This window comes from Xiphophorus hellerii, chromosome 8 (assembly GCF_003331165.1).
Source record: "Xiphophorus hellerii strain 12219 chromosome 8, Xiphophorus_hellerii-4.1, whole genome shotgun sequence".
NCBI lineage: Eukaryota > Metazoa > Chordata > Actinopteri > Cyprinodontiformes > Poeciliidae > Xiphophorus > Xiphophorus hellerii.
In genome coordinates, this window is record NC_045679.1 from 17774330 (window position 1) to 17792707 (window position 18378).

The 18378-nt window shown below is 37.2% G+C and overlaps 1 protein-coding gene across 3 annotated transcripts in view; it reads right to left on the bottom strand.

Annotated features, from left to right (window-relative positions):
* Window positions 1-16025, bottom strand: part of eng (endoglin) — a 40126-nt gene extending 24101 nt beyond the window's left edge. For 2 of the 3 annotated variants that reach the window (XM_032570772.1, XM_032570770.1), the window contains exons 1-2: window positions 15893-16025; window positions 14741-14898 (exon numbers count right to left, since the gene is read on the bottom strand). In XM_032570772.1, coding sequence (XP_032426663.1) covers window positions 14741-14798 — 58 coding nt within the window. In that variant the 5' untranslated portion in view covers window positions 14799-14898; window positions 15893-16025. Of the gene's footprint in view, window positions 1-14740; window positions 14930-15892 lie in introns of all 3 variants that reach the window. The other variant, XM_032570771.1, reaches the window with a different exon arrangement.
* Window positions 16026-18378: the final 2353 nt, after the last annotated feature.

An 18378-nucleotide genomic window follows, 5' to 3' on the forward strand; every position in this document is an offset into this window, starting at 1 on the left:
GTATGCCATTTTCTTTTTTTTTGTTTGTTTTCCATTTACTAAAAAAAGTTGGAACGTTTCTGCGTTGGGCCATAACACAAGATAGAAATAAAACACATTGGTGTTGGTAATTATATCCTGAAAACGTCTGGAAAAATTACAAGGGTAAATGAACATCAGGTATATCCGACTGTAGTAGGCTCCAGTGACTCTGTTGTTGAAATTCTTCACCACAACAGCTAGTTCAGTAGGAAATGTTGCATGACAGACTGCATCACTGGCTTCTATGATATATTTGGACTGTTAACCCAGACGGACACCATCCATCAGGGAGAGGGGACGTGGAGAAAAGCTCTGTTAAAGGCAACTTGTAAAGATGGGAACTTAAACCGGATGCCCCTTATTTAGAAAACACTAATGAGAAGACTTGGCTGAGGCAATAGCATCACTATCAACAGGAGGTAGATTGAGACAAATTGGGACAGAAAGCAATAAACAAGAAAATGAGTCACATAAGAAAATGTTTCCCACAGTAGCTCAAACAGGTTAATTGCTTAATCATTTGACTTATCATTAAAATGACATGCTTTAATTATTATTTGACAAACATCTCTCCTTGTCAAAAAGAACAATTTTCTTTCCAAGCGATATGGACTCACTATTTAAATTGAGGTCAGAGCTCAATTTAAATACTACAATGTTTCAGAGTAAGAACAATAAAAGACTCCAAGTTTCTATATATTTCCAAATCCTTCTTCTAAAATATTATAAGATTTACTTTCAGTTCTGTATTTTCTGCCCCCGTTTAAACCGTTATTAGTCAATCATCCTTCCTTTATGGTACTGGGTATTGTAATGCAGATGTTTTTGCTTTCTTGAATGGTCTAAAAATTATGCATGAATGCAGTATTTTCAGAAAAAGTTACTGTCATCAACAAATAAAACAAGGGATGCAACAGACAACTCCCCTTTCTTAGAAGTCTACCAAAACATAGTCCTGGTGCTTCACACTCAACAAAGCAATCAGTTGTCTAAAGTTTTTTTGTCCTATATTAAACCAATTTTAACATAACTAAGAAAAGTTGTTGATGTATAGCAACTAGAGATGCACTGCAAATAATTGTCTGGGGACCTTAATTAGACACAGATCCTGATCATTTGACTAACATTACTATTAAAAAAGAAGTGTTTTAAATGGCATATTTCACATCATGGATGGGATTTTAAAATTGTTTCCCCCATCTCGCTCAAGAAATAATTCCCTCCTTTATACAGAGTTTATTTATTGTTTAATATAAACACCTATTTTCAACCACTTAGAAGGTTAGGGTTGGGAAAGGTTGCATCAGTTGTTGGATTATGGTTTAGTACTGTGAACAGCAGTTTTTGCTGAAAATCAAGACTGAGGATCATCTGTGCCCATTTGCCTTCTGCCTTCTCTGCTCTTGCCGTAGAGGTCAAGGCTCGCTTCCTGTTATTCTGGCCTTCTGCATTAATGTCTGTTACTCAATATCCACATCCATTAAGTTATTTCTCTCTTGTTCTGCTGTGACAGAGTCAACGGCCCATGACTGTCACCCGAGGTCCCGGTATAAATCACACTGACTGAGTAACAACGTTTGTGGGGGTGTGTATGTGTGTGTCACTTTTGCCTTTTTACGAGTCACCATAGGATATGAAGCACATTCATTTAGCTCCCTTGACCCCGGAAATGCCAATGGCTTTGCTAAGCTGTTTCCTGGTAAATGAGGTATAGAAGAGCCATTCCATCGTCTGTCCCCTTTATCTACTTATATCAGTCCCCATCATTTCCCATTCCATGAGAAGATGTGTTTATGGATGTCAGTGTTTTCCATCTAGATGTTAAGTATCTTGTCTAAATGTGAATAAAAACATTAAGGAGGACAGAAAATGAACTTGATTCATAAAATAAAGTTGGATTCAAAGCATCCCTTTAAAAGATACTCCCTTTTCATTAGATTGGACACTAATGATTGGATACAAAATAAAAGCCTTAAAGTAAAGTGAGTGAAAGCTCATAAAAGAGTATAAAAAATATGAAGCACGTTTGCATAAAAAAAATAATAATAAATTGCATGATTTTCTGGAACACTTCAAATCCATTAGTGAAATGAGGCAGGGGTAAGGGGGGTTATGAAAATCTCATCTGATCATATACTTGTTCAAGAGTGTAGGCCTATGTTTTTCTAACCTCCGATACGTTCTTTAAGGACACAGAAGACTGCTTGACGAAATGACAAACATCTGTTTTCTGTTTTTGCTCAATTGTGCACAGTACCATTAGGCTCTTATTGCAGCTGTGGCCGTCATAGGACATCTCCAGGTCGACTTGTCATTAACTCGTTTCAGTCTGCAAGTCTTTGTTTTGTTAAAGTGCTGTGTTGTACTTTGTCTGATAAATGATTTGGATGTGTACAGAAAAAAATACCCTGCAATGCAATGATGAACATTGCATTGCAGCTGAACTGTAGCCAGTGGCTGTGCTGGTGCTTCCTAATGGGGTTATTTAACATCAACCAAAAAGAAATCTAAGCTAAGCTAGATCATTTAAAATCTTTGCCTATCTAATAACAGTGGTATGACTTAAATCCATTTTGTTAGCATTTCTGTTTGTCAAAAATAATAAAAAAGTTGTTTGCTGCTTCTTGTGTAAAGATGGGACCTCCTTCTTTACACAAGGCAAACAGTAATGTGTTTGAATGTGCAGAGAGGTATGCAAAATATGTATTTTTATTTTGTTACCATGAATACTTTAAGAAATATGCTTAGAAATATATGGAAAAATAGAGATGTATTATCGGGATTTAATGAATACAGCCAAAAATAAAACACTTTTGATTAAACTAAGTAGAATATCTAAGCAAAAAAGCCTGAGTGTGAAGACAAGACTAAGTCTAACACATGCATTGCTCTTGATAAACTCCATAATACTTTTAGAAGTTTTAGAATCAGAACAATACAAGATACAAAGTTTCTACATATTTCCAAATCTTTCTTACAGTTCTGCTTTTTCTGCTCCCTTAAAACCCTTATTAGTCAGTCATCATTCTTTTATGATACTGGGTGTTGTAGTACAGCTATTTTGCTTTGTTGAATGTTCTAAAAAAGTATGAATGATGGCAGCATTTTCAGAGGTCAGAGCTGTAAAAAATAACTCCGTTATCAACAAATAAAATAAGGGATGTGACAGACAACTCCCTTTTCTTAGAGGTCTACTAAATTAATCCTGGTTCCTCACACTCAAAGGTTTTCAAGAGATGTGGTTAAAGCTTCAGTGTTTTCAGGGTCAGTGAGGTGTTTAAGAATGAAGTCAAAGAAAGTCGGACATGTTCAATAAGCTATTCTAATGGTAGTTGTATTTTCTGTGTGGACATATTGGTCTATGAATCAGATTCACCTTGGAATCTGTTTGTCATTGTGCGGCTTTGTCTTTTTCACAGCTTTGTGGACTGACTTGAGCAGCCAACTTGAAGACTGAAGGGAGCAAAACAAAACTGCTCTGTTTAATTCTTCTGAGCTTTCAATTTCTGTTATAAAACACACTGGATTTGGAAGTGTTGACAACCTTTTGTAAATGTCAGACTTGGGGCCTTCACATACCTTCCAGTCGCTGTGAACATGAGCTGGTTGGACCTGGCAGACAAGCGACCCTATTTGTACTATTTTTAGCTCAGCTGAAGAACCACCTGCCAATTAAAGATACACAGTTTTCACAGCAATCCTTTAGGGGGTAATAATTTACTGCCTTATATACAGCAATGCTGTGTATAAAGATCTGAAAGACATAGATAAGAAAATGAATGCAACTTTTGTGTCCTCATAATGAACATTATATTATCTATAGAGAGAGAAAAAAAACATTCCTTACTGTTTTTTTCCTCTTTTCTTTCCTTTTTTTTAAATACATGCACTGCTGTTCATATGCTTCTTATATTATGACGTGTCGTTTTCAATGTCTGCCAAGTGTTTGGCACCATACTCTGAGAGAGAGGATTATTGTCTCTGTTGGCGCACACTGTCAACACAGTCACATAAATCTGGCTGCATCCAAACATCTGCAGAGAGTCCTAGTGGACCATAAATGGCAGGTAATAATGACAAAACTCTCATCACACCGGATTCTCAATGAAGCGGGCATGAAATGGGCTGAGAAGTATAAATTAAGCATTAAGGTAAGGTTCTACATTCTCCAGGGATCACAGGCTGTTGTTCACAGTAAGGAATGATAACCAGGCTTGTTGTACTAATTGCTACTTAATGATGCCGAAGAAAGCTTAAAATATCACATTAATTTTAATCTGGTTTGTTTTAAAATAAATAGTAAAACCCTATTTTGCTTTCTCACATACATAGTGTGACATGATCTTTGAATCTAATATAAATAATTAATTACATCCTGAGGGCAGAAAAATGAGAACAAAAATTCTGGATATAATATTCTAAAAAAATGAAATTGACTAGCCTGCTAAAAACCAACTCCTTGTACTACACTTTGCTTCATACAGCAAAGTGTGAAGCATGAGCTTCTGGGCTGTTGGCTATTGAGAAACGATTGCTACCTGGAGGGGTGGACTGCGTAGAAGTTTGAAATTTTACCCAATTGCTAATGTTTGCCCATGACATATGTAAGTTTAATGCAAAGAAGCTTACCGGAAATTACCTGTGCTGTAAAGAAGTGTCCTCCACTACTAATAGAGAAATGCTGATCTGAATGAGGCGGTTGTTAATGTTGATTCAATATTAGGAAGCGTGGCCAACACGGACTGAACGGCTTTGTGGCTAAAACTACAGGCAGACTGCAATTCTAAAATAGCTCAGATCATCATCATCATCAATCACAACTTCTCCTTCTGTTCACTGATTGGCCCTTTCAAAAATCAGCCGCAGATGATCCGAGTCAAGGGGAGAGAGCCCAACACAGAGGGACTGTGCTGGAAGTGAGAACTGTTTTTGACCCGATTTGCACAGGAAGGCAATGGCCAGGCAAGAAATTGACTGAAATCAATATCATCTGGTCAAAGCATTGCAGAAATTGGAGACTGGACTTCTGCTGATAATTTCTGATAAGTGCATATCCCCCTGCAGCTTGGTGTTTAATTTTTATGACATCACTGGGAAGAAAAAAAAAAAGTAATTACCAACAGTTTAGCGAGTGAATTAAGACCCACAGACGTTAAAGCTGGACAGCACGGCAGCTTTTTATGAGGAATGAGAGGGAAGAAGAAATGAGGGGGAAACCCTGATAGCGAACAGCGTCAAGACCAACTGTCTCCTGTGGTCTCTGGGGACGGAGTAAACTGTTTGTGTCCAGGGTTGGGCGACAGAGTCATGACGGCAAAAGAGGAGGGAGGGCGGCAGTCCTATCAGAGTTAGTTGAAGAGGAAAAGGGGAGCTTCAAGGCTGCCTCAAGTTTCTCTCTTGACTCCACACACGCAAACCTACGCACACACACATACACACACCTATTGTCCCAGCGTTTCCGCAGCTGTAGATTGAGGCCTGACCATCCACAGGAAGGTAAACAAGCTCTTATCAGTGCTCTGCAGGGGCATAAACTGTCCCCTGGCCTCTAACCTCTACATACTACACATTACACACGCCATACAACACACAAGCTTCCTGACCATGTCACCGTCATATTCTTATTCCTAAAGCTCTGTCAGAAAAAAAGAAATGCTTATTAGTCTTGTCAGTTTAATGGCTTATGATGATTGTGCATGTATCTTTGAGCCAAGTCCTGCTACCAGTGTTTACTGGAGAGGAACTGAGGATGTGAGAGCTGTTCTGGAGACAGGCTGTCTTCACACTAGCACTGTTTACACCTCTGGGAGCCATTTGTCCGTCGACTCATCGTTGAACTCTAGCAACTGGCATTGTTGGCCTCACTTTACATCTCGTCTGCTGCTAGTATTTAGCCATTTCAGCTTTATCGAATAAGATTATCAGTGGGGACAATTTAGAGAGAGAAACGAAAAGAGATATGTTCCTGTGGTAACGCACATAAATCATCTATTATATTCCAAGCACCATCAGTTTCAGGGGAATGTGTATCTCCTATATTGGCTCATGTGGTAGACGTTTTCCACAGTATAGTGAAAGAACACAGGCAAAACAACAATTAATCATCTTACGATTTAAGTGGTGGGAAGACAGACTAATTTAGAAAGTTTCATGCTAACTGTGTGCAGCAGAAGCAGACTGAGGCATTAGAAAACTCAGTGCACAGTGGCTGCTTCCAATCATTTGAGATTGATGTAGCTTTCGCTCAACATATGGTTCATGTTGAGCCAACATAGATTACCTTGTTTTCCATGACTGATTTCTGCCATCAAATATTAATGATTTCCTATATGATAGAGGCTTTATAATGAAGGCTTCAAGAAAGTGACAGCACACACCAATGTGTATCGCACAAAACTCCCTCTGCCTTCTTGAGCATAGAGGCTTTTGAATTATCTTACAGTAAGATTTATGAGACAGCTTCATGTTCATGATTTCATTTTTACTGTTTAACTAATGAAAGTGTCTGGACAAGAGAGAGAGTTCCAGCAAAACTGTTACTTTATTCCCTCAAGCATCTGTAAAAGGATTATTAAGTATCCAGAGTTTGACTGTTTGATATGATATAGTAATAGTGCATGAGCCGATATTAGAATAATCTGTCAAGCCTTTCTCACTAGTTTCTACATTGTGCTCCCTAACATATCACAAAAATTGACGTGAATAAAGATGATACAGGGATGATTCTTCCATCACATCGTCCTTACACAGACTCACTGTAAGCAGACTCACAGACTTCAGAGAGGGACTTTTCAGATTTTTAAAAAACAGACAGACTAGTGTGGCACCTGAATCAACAGAAACCACCCATTAGTGCTTTCATAAATTGGTAGGCCTGCTTCAGTGAGTTCTCAATGGTTTAGATTGAATATAAAATGTGTAATTGTGAAATCTTAACATTTAGGGAGGGTTTAGAGCATGCTTAATGGAATTTGGGGAGGGAAAGCTATTTAATGTTGGGTTTTGATGGATTTTGAGTTCATTTTCAAGGTTTATTTTCAGGGAAAGGCAGGTAGAAACATTTTGAATCTTAAACTAACTCTGACCTTTACCATAACCAAATAATTTTTTTCTTTCTTCTCTTTATTTTCCATTGTCACAAGGACCCCTCTGACTCATAGTGGCTTTATCACAAAAATCCCCATATAGACAGTCTATTAAATTGATATACAGTGTATACCCACAGTTATGCCCAGCATTATTCATACAGACTGATTTAGGTTTATAATAATCTTTTAAATTTACCAACATGTTTCTTCTGACTCAAAGTAATGTTAACATTTTGGAGTGGCACAGACATGATCCTGAAGTGACTTTGTTATTGAGTCTGCAAAGGGAGCTCAATATTGGAGTGTTCTTTAATGGCTTTGCAACCTCAAAGATTTAATGGTCATCATCAAAGAAACTGTCAAAATACCTGTTGAACATTTTTAAGAAGAGTTTGATTGCTACGATGTCAATAAAAGCTTGATAATAAAGACAAATAAATGACACTGTTGAATAATATGTAAGTAAACCCAAGTAAATGTATTAAATTTTTTAATTGTACTTTCTTTGCATTGTTTTAGTGTGAACTGCAGGTTCACTGTCTGAGCAGATTGCTCAACTAAAAGGGTTGCTAGCATCAACTTTACAATGAGTAACAGCAAAAAGCATTTCACTATGTGCAATAAGCATATTTTTCCTGATTTAGTTTATCTTAGTGTTATTCTCCCGCTTTTTCTTAGTAAATCGTTTTGTGTCCAAGGTCGGTGTAGATCCAAGTGTGCTCATTTTTCAATTTGTACGTGTTAATGCTTTTCCCTCAGCTGCTCAGTTCGGAGCCTAGCTGCATTGTAACATCTAACTGGTTTCCATCTCACTAATCTCCTCTCCAGCTGTTAGATGTCACTTTCCTTATGTCCTGGTCAGCTCCTCTAGACACCTGTAATCCACTTTCCTGTCCTTCTGGGCCTGTCCACAGATAGTGAGTAGTTTATCCAGCCACTGGCAAAGCAATACAACTTTGTTCTCAAGTCGTATTGCTTGAGAACGAATGAAAATTTGCATTATTTTATATCTGACATATTGGCAATTTTAACTTTATTGTAATTTCTGATTGAAAATATATCACTGTCAAAGAAAGCATGTATGCATGGTACTTATAGCAATTATAAGTGTACGCAGTTTGTTTAATGATATCAACACTGCACAGAGCGATACTGTCATAATAAATTTGTGTCATATTGTGCCTGCCTAAGTGTTGTATCTTTAATAACTGATGTATTAGAAAATTTTAACAGCAATAGCTTCCATGTTTGGTGTTTTGAATATAAATAATTAAATCTGCTCATGCATTTTTGTTTTTCTATTCCTGTGTAAATTTTACAAAACTGTCAAATGTTTTTCCTCAAGGTTTTCATACCGTACGATTTCCATACCAGTGCATCCCGACGGTAAATTAATGTGTTTGATTAAAAAGGCATACCTGGGGGAGAGAAAAACTCTGCAATGATACCAACAGCACACAGAATCAAAAATGAATTGTGTGCACAAAATGAATTTCACCAATAAAAATATTCTGAGAAGGAAGTGACAAAAATCTCAATGACAGAAAGCCTTGAGGCTTTGGTTGCGAATAAAATGGACTGATAGGTCACATCATCATGTGCATTTAACCTGATTTAAAGTCCAAGAACTATTTAAAGGAGCCCATATTAATTAAAGGGGCAACTATCAGAGGTCATGACACTTTGCATAAGTAAAAACTGAAAGCCATGTAACGCATGTATAGAAATTGCATCTGAGAAATCATGTCTGTTAAAGAAATGTACAAATTTGGATTGACCATTTCTAATGTGTGAATAGTCTTTAACAATATGAATATAACAGCATAACTGTGTGTATAAGCATAAGTTCACATGAAGGCCATGCGCTGACAAACTGCCTCCTGATAACACCCAGGGGACTGAGAACATAAGCTTAGAACTGAATTTTCTTTTGTATTGATTTTCAGCATTATCATTTTGGTTTTTTGAAACCCAACATCACCTCTAATTTCTGTAATGTCTCTAAAATGGAAATGAGTGGTTTTGTTAAATGTAGGAGTATTTTGAGAAGCTGATTTAAACATATTACCAGATACTAATTGTAATTGAATTTAAATCACGCAAAAAAACACAGGACACCGACTCTTTGTCCACGCAAAATCCCGCTTTGCATGGATGCTAATTGAAAACGCATTTTTATGTGTTTTCAATTAGCTCACCCATCAGTAATGCTCCTTTAAATGTCTTTTCTAATAAGCATGAGCTGCACATTTCCAGTGTTGGTGTGTACGTCTGGGTTTGAACAGGTCAGATGGACGTTCAGATAAGGATACATAACTCCATGCCTTATCTTCACAGACAGCGGGCATGTTGACATGGGCACAAGTGGCCGCCATGCAGACGACGTATTTATCTCAATCTCTCCAAATGAGCCATTCAATTCACATGCAGGAGCATAATAAAAGCCCTGCACCCAAGGGTTGAAGATATGGAAATTAACTCATTAATCGCATTAAGGTGAAATCAACAATTCGGTGAACTATGGGTCAATATATCTGCTTTTCATAAACCACATGAGGTCTGCTTCAGTTCCAAGAAGTTATGATGTTAAAGTAATTTTGTGCCAAACAGTTGGATATCTCATTTTGTACTACTTTTTCTGATTCCACTATCTAAGGATTATTTTTAACACTCACTAAGAAACGTTTTTTATTATTTATTTATATGTGTAGTATTAATACCCACCCAGTCATGTTAGAATTATTTTTTTTTTTAAATTATCTCAAAAACATTTGCAAAAAAAAAAAAAAAAGAACAGAAGGTTGGTGAGGCTTCCTCACACTGCTTTTTTTTTGTATTCAAACAGTGGAAAAGAAAGGCAGTCAGAAATGGATTGTTATTCGGGAGGGGCATAACATTGTAGGAGATTGAAATCGGTCTGAGGCAGCGACAAGTGGTCGCGTCTCCCTGCCACCCAGTCTGACTGCAGGCTGAGCTGGCTCACTACAGTCAAACAGGGGAAGTCGACTGTTTTGACTCACAAAGTCATTTTTAACAGCTCGACTTCTGAGAAACCTATGTCAGCTTTCTTTATTTTTCTTTGTTTCTTTGTCAATTGTAGACAGCCAAAATGTCCTGTGTTGTGTCAGGTTTTATTATTCATTTGTCTGAATACTCTTTAATTGTCACTTTTTGTGATTTAATATTTTCATTTGGCCCCAATGTCTGACACTCTTTTAATACTTGTCTTGTCCTGTTTCCTAAATGTCTTTTTTTTCTCTATTTCCTTCTTTCCTCCTAAATCTTTCCACTTATCTGCTCTTTGACAGTCACAAAGATTTGACCCCCCACTCCCTCACTGTCTCCATGAATAAGCCTTTATGAACTCTCTTATCTCTGTTTGTGTGTCTGTCTAGCCCTGCGTCTCTCTTTTGGTCCATTTTCAGACTCAAATCTCCTCAACTCTCACCCCCCCCCCCCCCCCCCCCCCCTCCAGCGGCAGACTAATCACTTTTGTACTTTTCCCTCAGTCCGTGGCAGGAGACTCAGGGGTTGGCAAAAATGCAGCAGGAGGTCTGGCAGTTAGCATCCTGAAGCCTGTGTCCCTCTGGGAAAGCTGCTGCAGCAGGGGGTATGTTCAACACTATTTCCTAGCCAGGAAATGCTGCACACACAGTGCATAATCACAAAGTCTTCAGTCGGACGCAAAGATAATTGTAAATCTGTCCAAATGCCACAGCTAGCTTTTATGATAGTGATTATTGTGCTTAGTCTGAAAAACATAATCGGAAAATTGTCTGCTAAGGAGGTGGCATGCGGCTGGTTTCCATGTAACAATAAACCAGTAAATCCGAATATCACCCAACGCCTTGCACTGGTAGAGTAAAAACACAAACTAGAAAATTTAGATTTAAGCTGCTTTTGGTGAAACTGCAATAATTTGCATGTTACTCTTTAGAAGCTTCCTCAAGTTTGAGCAAGAATATTTTAAGATATTTGCAGGGTTATTTTACTTTCACATTTGGATATTTATAGTGCAATATATATTATTGGAGAAAATACTGAGCTGCACTGTGTAAGGACGTGTCTAAAGTCAGAGAATAGACTTTAAAATATTTGTGTTAGTTTAGAGCTTAGAAACACAGAATCTGCTATTGTATCAACCTTCCAAACCTCAACACACAGGCAGTCATATAACAATAACTAATGCTAAAAACTATTTGACAATTATTTCCTGATAATCAGGTAGTGCCCTGACTGGTACTTTTGATCAAAATTACTAATTTTGTAAATATCTGCTTTGTCACTTATTAGTTATTCTTCATAGCCAAACTAAATAGACACTAAGATCACTTCTTAATCCATTTTCTCTTAAAAACAAAATTACGTATCAAATCAGCTGTAAAGACGGAGTGTGAACACGTGTGTGTTCATGATCACTGCTGAAATGTGATCATGGGTCTGTGTAATCTAATACTTATAAAACAATTGTTTACTGAAGATATCAGATATGTTGTGACCTAAATAGAAATAAATCTGCTGGCTAAAGCCTGTAAGACTATTAAAATATGGACACTTTTGACAAAATTAGTCCCATAGGGAGACAGTGTAGTGAAGCTAAGACCTGCCAGTTAATGGCTGTTTTATTGAAGCCTTGCAAAAATCTACTCCGAGATTACAGATAGGTTGCTAACAAGAAGAGAGAAATCGGACTCATTTGAGCATAAAGGAACATATTCAGGTTTAAGAGGGAAAAGAGTGGTGTTTACTGGACTGTAACCACACAAGCTCAGGCTTATTTTTGTTGGTCAGTTTACTGATTGAGAGATAGCGTTTGAAAATCATTACTACTCTACTGAGCACAGTCATACTCAATAGAAAAATGTGTTCATGATGAATCTCAGTTGTCAGACTAATAGTACTTTTTGTAACTAATAACTTTCAGGCAAGTTTTTAACATACTTTTAATTAAGTCTACATTTCTGCATTAAAAATTGTTTTGTACTGGTTTAATGTCATATTCCAATCTTAAATGTCTACTGTAGCTCTCATAATTAACAGAAATAAAGACTTGGGGGAAAAAAAAACATCAGTCTATGTGTAATTAATCAATATGTGTCGCTCTTGGGGAGTTTAGTTACTAAAATAAATTAACTTTTCAATGACATTTAATTTTTTTAAAATATGTCCCACATTTATTACACAAAATAGGATCCAAATCCTCATCCTTCAGTGGAGTGTTAGGATAAAGTTAACTGTGAATTTAAGAGTAGCTGTTGCTTATAGTCCTGCGTCATAGCTGACGGCATGGTCGGACATATAAAAAGATTACAAAAACCTAAAGCAGGCCTGAGCTGAAGGAAAACACATTGGCCAATGTGTTTTGGTTTGGCCAAGTACGTTATGGGATTTGTGGTGGGCTGCAGGCTATTTTTGATTTACTTTAAGTTTTTTCTGTGTTTACTTCTTTTTAGCAGCTTTTCACAACATCTGTTTTTAGTCACAGTTAGAGCTGACCGGGTTTTCATTCAAAAAGAAAAAAAAACAAAAAACCTTAAAATATGTTGCACGTGCTCAGAATTAATTTCCATATTCGTTATCAGTCTGGAAAAATATCATTTTGAGAGGACGTGCCTGGCTGGGGTGTGACACAGCTCACGCTTTTGAAACCAAAAAAAGTAGCGTTAAGCCCAGGAGACATGTCTGAAAAATGACAAACTCATTTGACACACAAAAAAAGACGAATACACAATGAACGAGATGCAGCATCTCGTCTCATCAATGTTTTGATTAATGTCTCAGAAATCCAGAGCACAATATTAGAATATACTGCTGTAACAATGTTCCAGCTCCCCTTGGGTCTTCACCTAAAGCTGCTCTGGCAGATGCACAAATAAGGGGAAAAGAAGATCCCTAGAGCCTCATTTAAGAAAAGAAAAAACGGATATTGGGTTCAGAACTATGTGTCGTACAGGCAATTAGGACTGAACTAAACAGTTCCTTGCAAACTGCAGCACCAGAAAGCGAGACTGATCCCCTGCAGTGAAACTACATAAGGTCAAACTCTCCACAGGTTTGCCAGTTGGCTAAAGTACAACACTGTATCCATGCCTCCAGCACCACGCTGAGAGGCTGCTTAGTACCTAAGGAAATACTGTGATTTGTAATACAGCAGGTCAGTACTGGAGACAGATTGTCTATGCAGTCTTGGTTTACTAAAAGAAAAAATTTAACAGCCTTGTGTCTACTTTATGTTTCTCCAAAAAGAATGATGAAAATGTCACTTTATTTATTTATTTTTGGTTTGTTTGCTTTTCTGGTATGTGTAAAGACCTTTGAATGTGGGCGCAAAATATCCAGCACTTGCAACTTCAAGCAAAACTAAAAGAAATAAAAATAAAAATCCAAGACATTTGTTGTGGGAAGAGTGAATGTCAAAGTACATTAAACAGTGACAGTGTGTTTGTTGTTATGACATTTACACATTCACTGACAAGAGTAGGCATCTGTTATTCTTTTAATAAAAATGTTGGTAAATCAGACGCAGTTTGTCAAGGACTAAAATGAAACAGTGACATTAAATGCAACAAAAGTGAAAATGTGAACTTTTTCACAATTTGTCGCATTATCACCTTCCATCTATTTATCTACCAGCATTTCATGTATAGAGACTGAAAAGGTTACCCATTTGTTAACCATTTTAGGATTTAGATCTATAAAGTCGTTCTTTCTGATCTCGCTTTCTGGTGCTGCAATAGTCATCTTAAAAGCGGTGAGTCCAAGACGAAGAACTAAAGTGGAAAAATAAGTTTCTGGGTTTTTATTATCTGATGCTGAGGCAGTCTTCAACATAAACTTTGTCCACAAATAATATCTATCCATGAATTTAAAGTGCAAGTAAACACTGTAAATTTGTTGTTTGTTGACTCTAAAATTTACTGAGCAGATCTGGAACACTGCAAAATGTTAGGTCTAGTTGTAGTATTGATATGGTTGTGAGTGTTGGACATTAATCTCACTGTTGGAAAATACATGGCAGCATGATTCAGAGCAGACTTAGAAGCTTGATTTTTGCTCACTGGGTTAGGTAAGGTTTCGTTATCTTCAATACCTTGTGGGGATTACTGGTTTGAATCTGTTACGTTCAGTCAGCCGCAGCAGGCGGGCTGATGGATGAGGGGCAACTGGGAAGGATTACATTAAATCAGTATCCACATGTTTTCTTGTGTCTTTGGACAAATTTTAGAGAAAATGTTTTCTAAGCAATAAAACCAACAAATGTTTCCCCCAAAGTGACAGTAAAGGATCCTATTTGGAACGAGACTAATTCTACTGGGACGTCTTTCATGTGTAATTATTCACAAGGAACTATTTTGTGCATTGTCTGCCTCTACAAATTGATGGACAACTACAGAAGGCACTTTTATGTGCTTAGAATAAGATGACGTCAAAGAAGGGAACAAATCAAGATTAATATCTGGCTTTGAACTTTAGTTTGACAGAACTATCACTCAAAGGTTCAACGTTGACTAAATATGCTGGCCTTTTGCCTAAAGTTTCAGGCTGCTTTATTTCCATAAATGAAAGACTTAGATAAGAAAGTCTTTAGATGTAAAAGGTGAGAGAAATAAATATTAGCCGGTAAGACTTACAGGAGGCTGCAAGGGCGATGCACAGAAGCAGACTGGATCTCATCAGGTATCCCTCCATCGCTTAAAGTTTTCTGTAAACGCGGGATCTCAGTCTCTGCAGTGTGAAGGTGCTCGGTCAGTGGTTCAAGTGTCCTTGTCCAGTGGCAGGGAGACAATGACTGTGGCAGTGAAAGAACAGATAATTGGAGTCTTAGTAGGTGGAAAGGTCAGGAGGAAAAGAAATGAAGGAACCAATAGAGAAATGTGGTAATTTATGAGATGTCTCCAAGTGTCGCAGTCCCATTGTATTAGGACTGTGTCATGCTAATGTTACAATACAAAAATAGCCTCTGTTACAAAAATAAAACATGATTTGTAATTGATAAGAACAATAGAAGAGTACATTTCTCCCTCTTAAAAAATTCCAAGTATGTGTCCATCAAAAACAAAACCAAATTTGAACAATGAAGCTGTGAAAGTAGACAGGTCACTGGTCACTTAAACAGTATGGTCAACAGGAATTTACTCAGAAGACGGCGAGGCAACATTTCTGCCCATCTTCCCAATGCACAATCAGGGTCTGAACCCAGAGGTTATCTGCTGGTCACTGAACGTCTGGCAAACTCTTTCAGGAAGCATCGTTGTCTTTAAATAATACCACAATGCCGAGATCAGATAAGAAGGAGACTGTACTTGTTATATAATTCATATAGAGAGGAAAGGAAGAGTCTGTGTAAACTGTTTATGTAGCTCCAAGGAAAACAGAAAGCCTCGTTACTTCCCCGAACATCACACTGTAAGACTGAAAAAAAAGAAACTGAAAAGAAAAACTGAAGCACTGAACTGCTAATATAGAAACTATTTAAGAGTGTTTTTGTTGGTTGAACTAAGCCCTGATGGTAAACCTTTTGAGCCACAGTTGGGACTTTCAGAGAATATCTAATGTATAGCTTCCCACCTTTTTGATCAACAGGTTTCTGTTTTTTAACAAGTAAAATATCTGACGATCCCAAGAAATGACCTGCAGATACACGACCCCAGTAATTTGCTTTGATATATAATAAAATGGACTGGCGCAGAGTCAAGGAAAAAAAAAACTGGCTTCTGCTCTCTAAGCTTTCAGGGAAAATAACAGCAGAGAGGAAGAATGAAAGCAAACAAATCAAAACTTACTGTTTTGAAATAGGTGGCTCTCTTGAATAATAGTTAGGCTTTGTAATCCACTGGTGGGAATGTGGCTGCATTCAGCAAAGTGACGATGTGTGGACTTTCCAAAGTTTTTGTTTCTGCCGGGGCGGTACTGACTGACTTCTGTACCCCTCCCACAGGATCCCTTTTTTTTTTTTTTTTTTGTCTAACTGTTGCTTCTGAGAACAGAAACACATGCTGAGTCCTTGTGAACAGAAGGGAATGTTTAAAGAAGAGAGAGAAGAAAAACTAATTCCCTTCAGTTCATATAATGATCAAGAGATGAGACAGTAAGCAGAACAATTCTCTCATTCCCTCTGAATACAATCACGTTTGAAAGAATAGGTTGTTTGGTGTCAACAAAATTACATATAATGGGTTTTTCTAACACATAAGGTACATCAGTGAGTCACAGAGGTTTTATTTGGCAAGTGCTGGGCATCCCTCCTCTAAATTAGTAATAGTTATTGTTGTTACAAATGTCTCATCAATTTCCTTTTAAGGTACGTAAATTAGCTAGAATTTTACTAAGGATAAAAGTCTTTTAAAAATTATGTAGCTTCATGTTATTAAAGCTAAATGAAATTGGTTAATGAGCTTCATTAACCAATTTCATGATAGATAGATAGATAGATAGATAGATAGATAGATAGATAGATAGATAGATAGATAGATAGATAGATAGATAGATAGATAGATAGATAGATAGATAGATAGATAGATAGATAGATAGATAGACAGACAGACATTCTGCAGCAATTACTGCCAACAAACAACGAGATTTCTCATCTGCCAGCAGTTGAGAAATCTGCTGGCATTAACTGCAGTTAATATTTGCAGATAATGCAGACATTAACTGCATCACTTTCCACCCTTCAAACCTGACTTTCTCAGGTTTGAAGGGTGGCATCTCTACTCTGCAATTCTCAGATTTTCCTGTAAAAGTTTCATGCTGAATTAATTTAATCTGAGGTTACTGAGGGCATTCTTGAGTGAGTAGATATTATTGCTCAACATATTCTATTTATATTCTTAGGAGACCCATAACGAGTGACTGAGAATGAGCCTTCTGACAATATGTTTAGCTCCAGGTTTTCTTTATATCCTTGAGACGTTATTGTGTCCAGCACAGATTCAACTTGGCCAATGCTGTGAGAAATCATCCCCAAAACATCATGTATCATGTTCTTCTCCCTGAGATGTTGGACTTTCCTTCCTGAAAGCATAGCTTCAACATGACTGGCCAAAAAGCTCTGTTTTTGTTTCATCAGCTCAAAGGGTATTCTTTCAGATCCTTTAGGGCTTGCCAACATGTTTTTTGCCTTCTCCAGTCTGTCTGTTTTATGTTTTTCTCTCAGTGGTGGAGCCCTCCCGGATCTTGAACTTCTTCCATCGAGCCCAGTATGATTTGAAATGTAATGTATGTCGCAATCAGCATATTAAGTATTTTGGCCTTGGAGTTCTTAAATGGCTTTAGGTGACTCTTTTTTTATCTATCATCTGCACCTTCAATCTGATCAACTGGATTGCTTACACAGTTCAGTCCAGCTACATCTTCTGATAGCATTAGTAACTACAGTCACAGATAAATGAATCTGTTTGGAAATGGATTTTAGTCTTTACTTGTATTATGGATATCTACTGTATATATTCTTCTTTCTGAGGTCCTCAGAGAGCTTTTACTTTTCCTTTCTCTGCAAATACTTCTAAAATGTGAGGATTAAGTCTCTTTAGGGGTAGCACAAATCTGCCCATACATTTTCACCATATCACTCTGCAATAAAAAAGCTAAGCATTCATAATTCTGTTTGTTTATTTTGCCAAATACTAAAGGCGGACAAGTGTACATTAGACCTTAACTGCATCACTTTTTATGACATATTAATTATTTTGTAATAAGCTGCCAGGGTACCAAGAAATGTGAATGCATCTATAGGCTTTAAAAATTACTAGCGACATTCTGCTACACTGCAAGAAAACTGCCTCACATTACACTGTAGGCCATAACAATAATAATGTCAGCTGCAACCTCATTTAACAGCCTGTGGCAAGTTTGTATTATAATGATCTCCTGTTGCCACCTCTCATGTACAGTGTGAAATTATTGGTTGGATGTTGACAAAAGGGTTGAGCTTTTTTTTTCTTTTTTTTTTTGTCTACATGCTTTTTCTCAAAATAATTCCTCCAATCTTCTGCCCCCAGCAACTATGATTAGATTATGCTAAAATCTGGGCTCTTTTTTGCAGTCTGTTCTTTTATTGCTTCTGTTCCATCAGTTCTCATTTCTGGCACTCTGTTGTCCTCAGACCCACATGTGATCTTGTAATTTTGAAGTGAGTTTTTGTATCCCTCAGGCAAGCATTTTCTGTGTAATTACAAAGCTATTATAGAAAATTACACACCTATTATCAGTTAAAGGTCATTGCCATATTTTATGGTCTATACTTGCAATTCATAAGCCACAGATATTA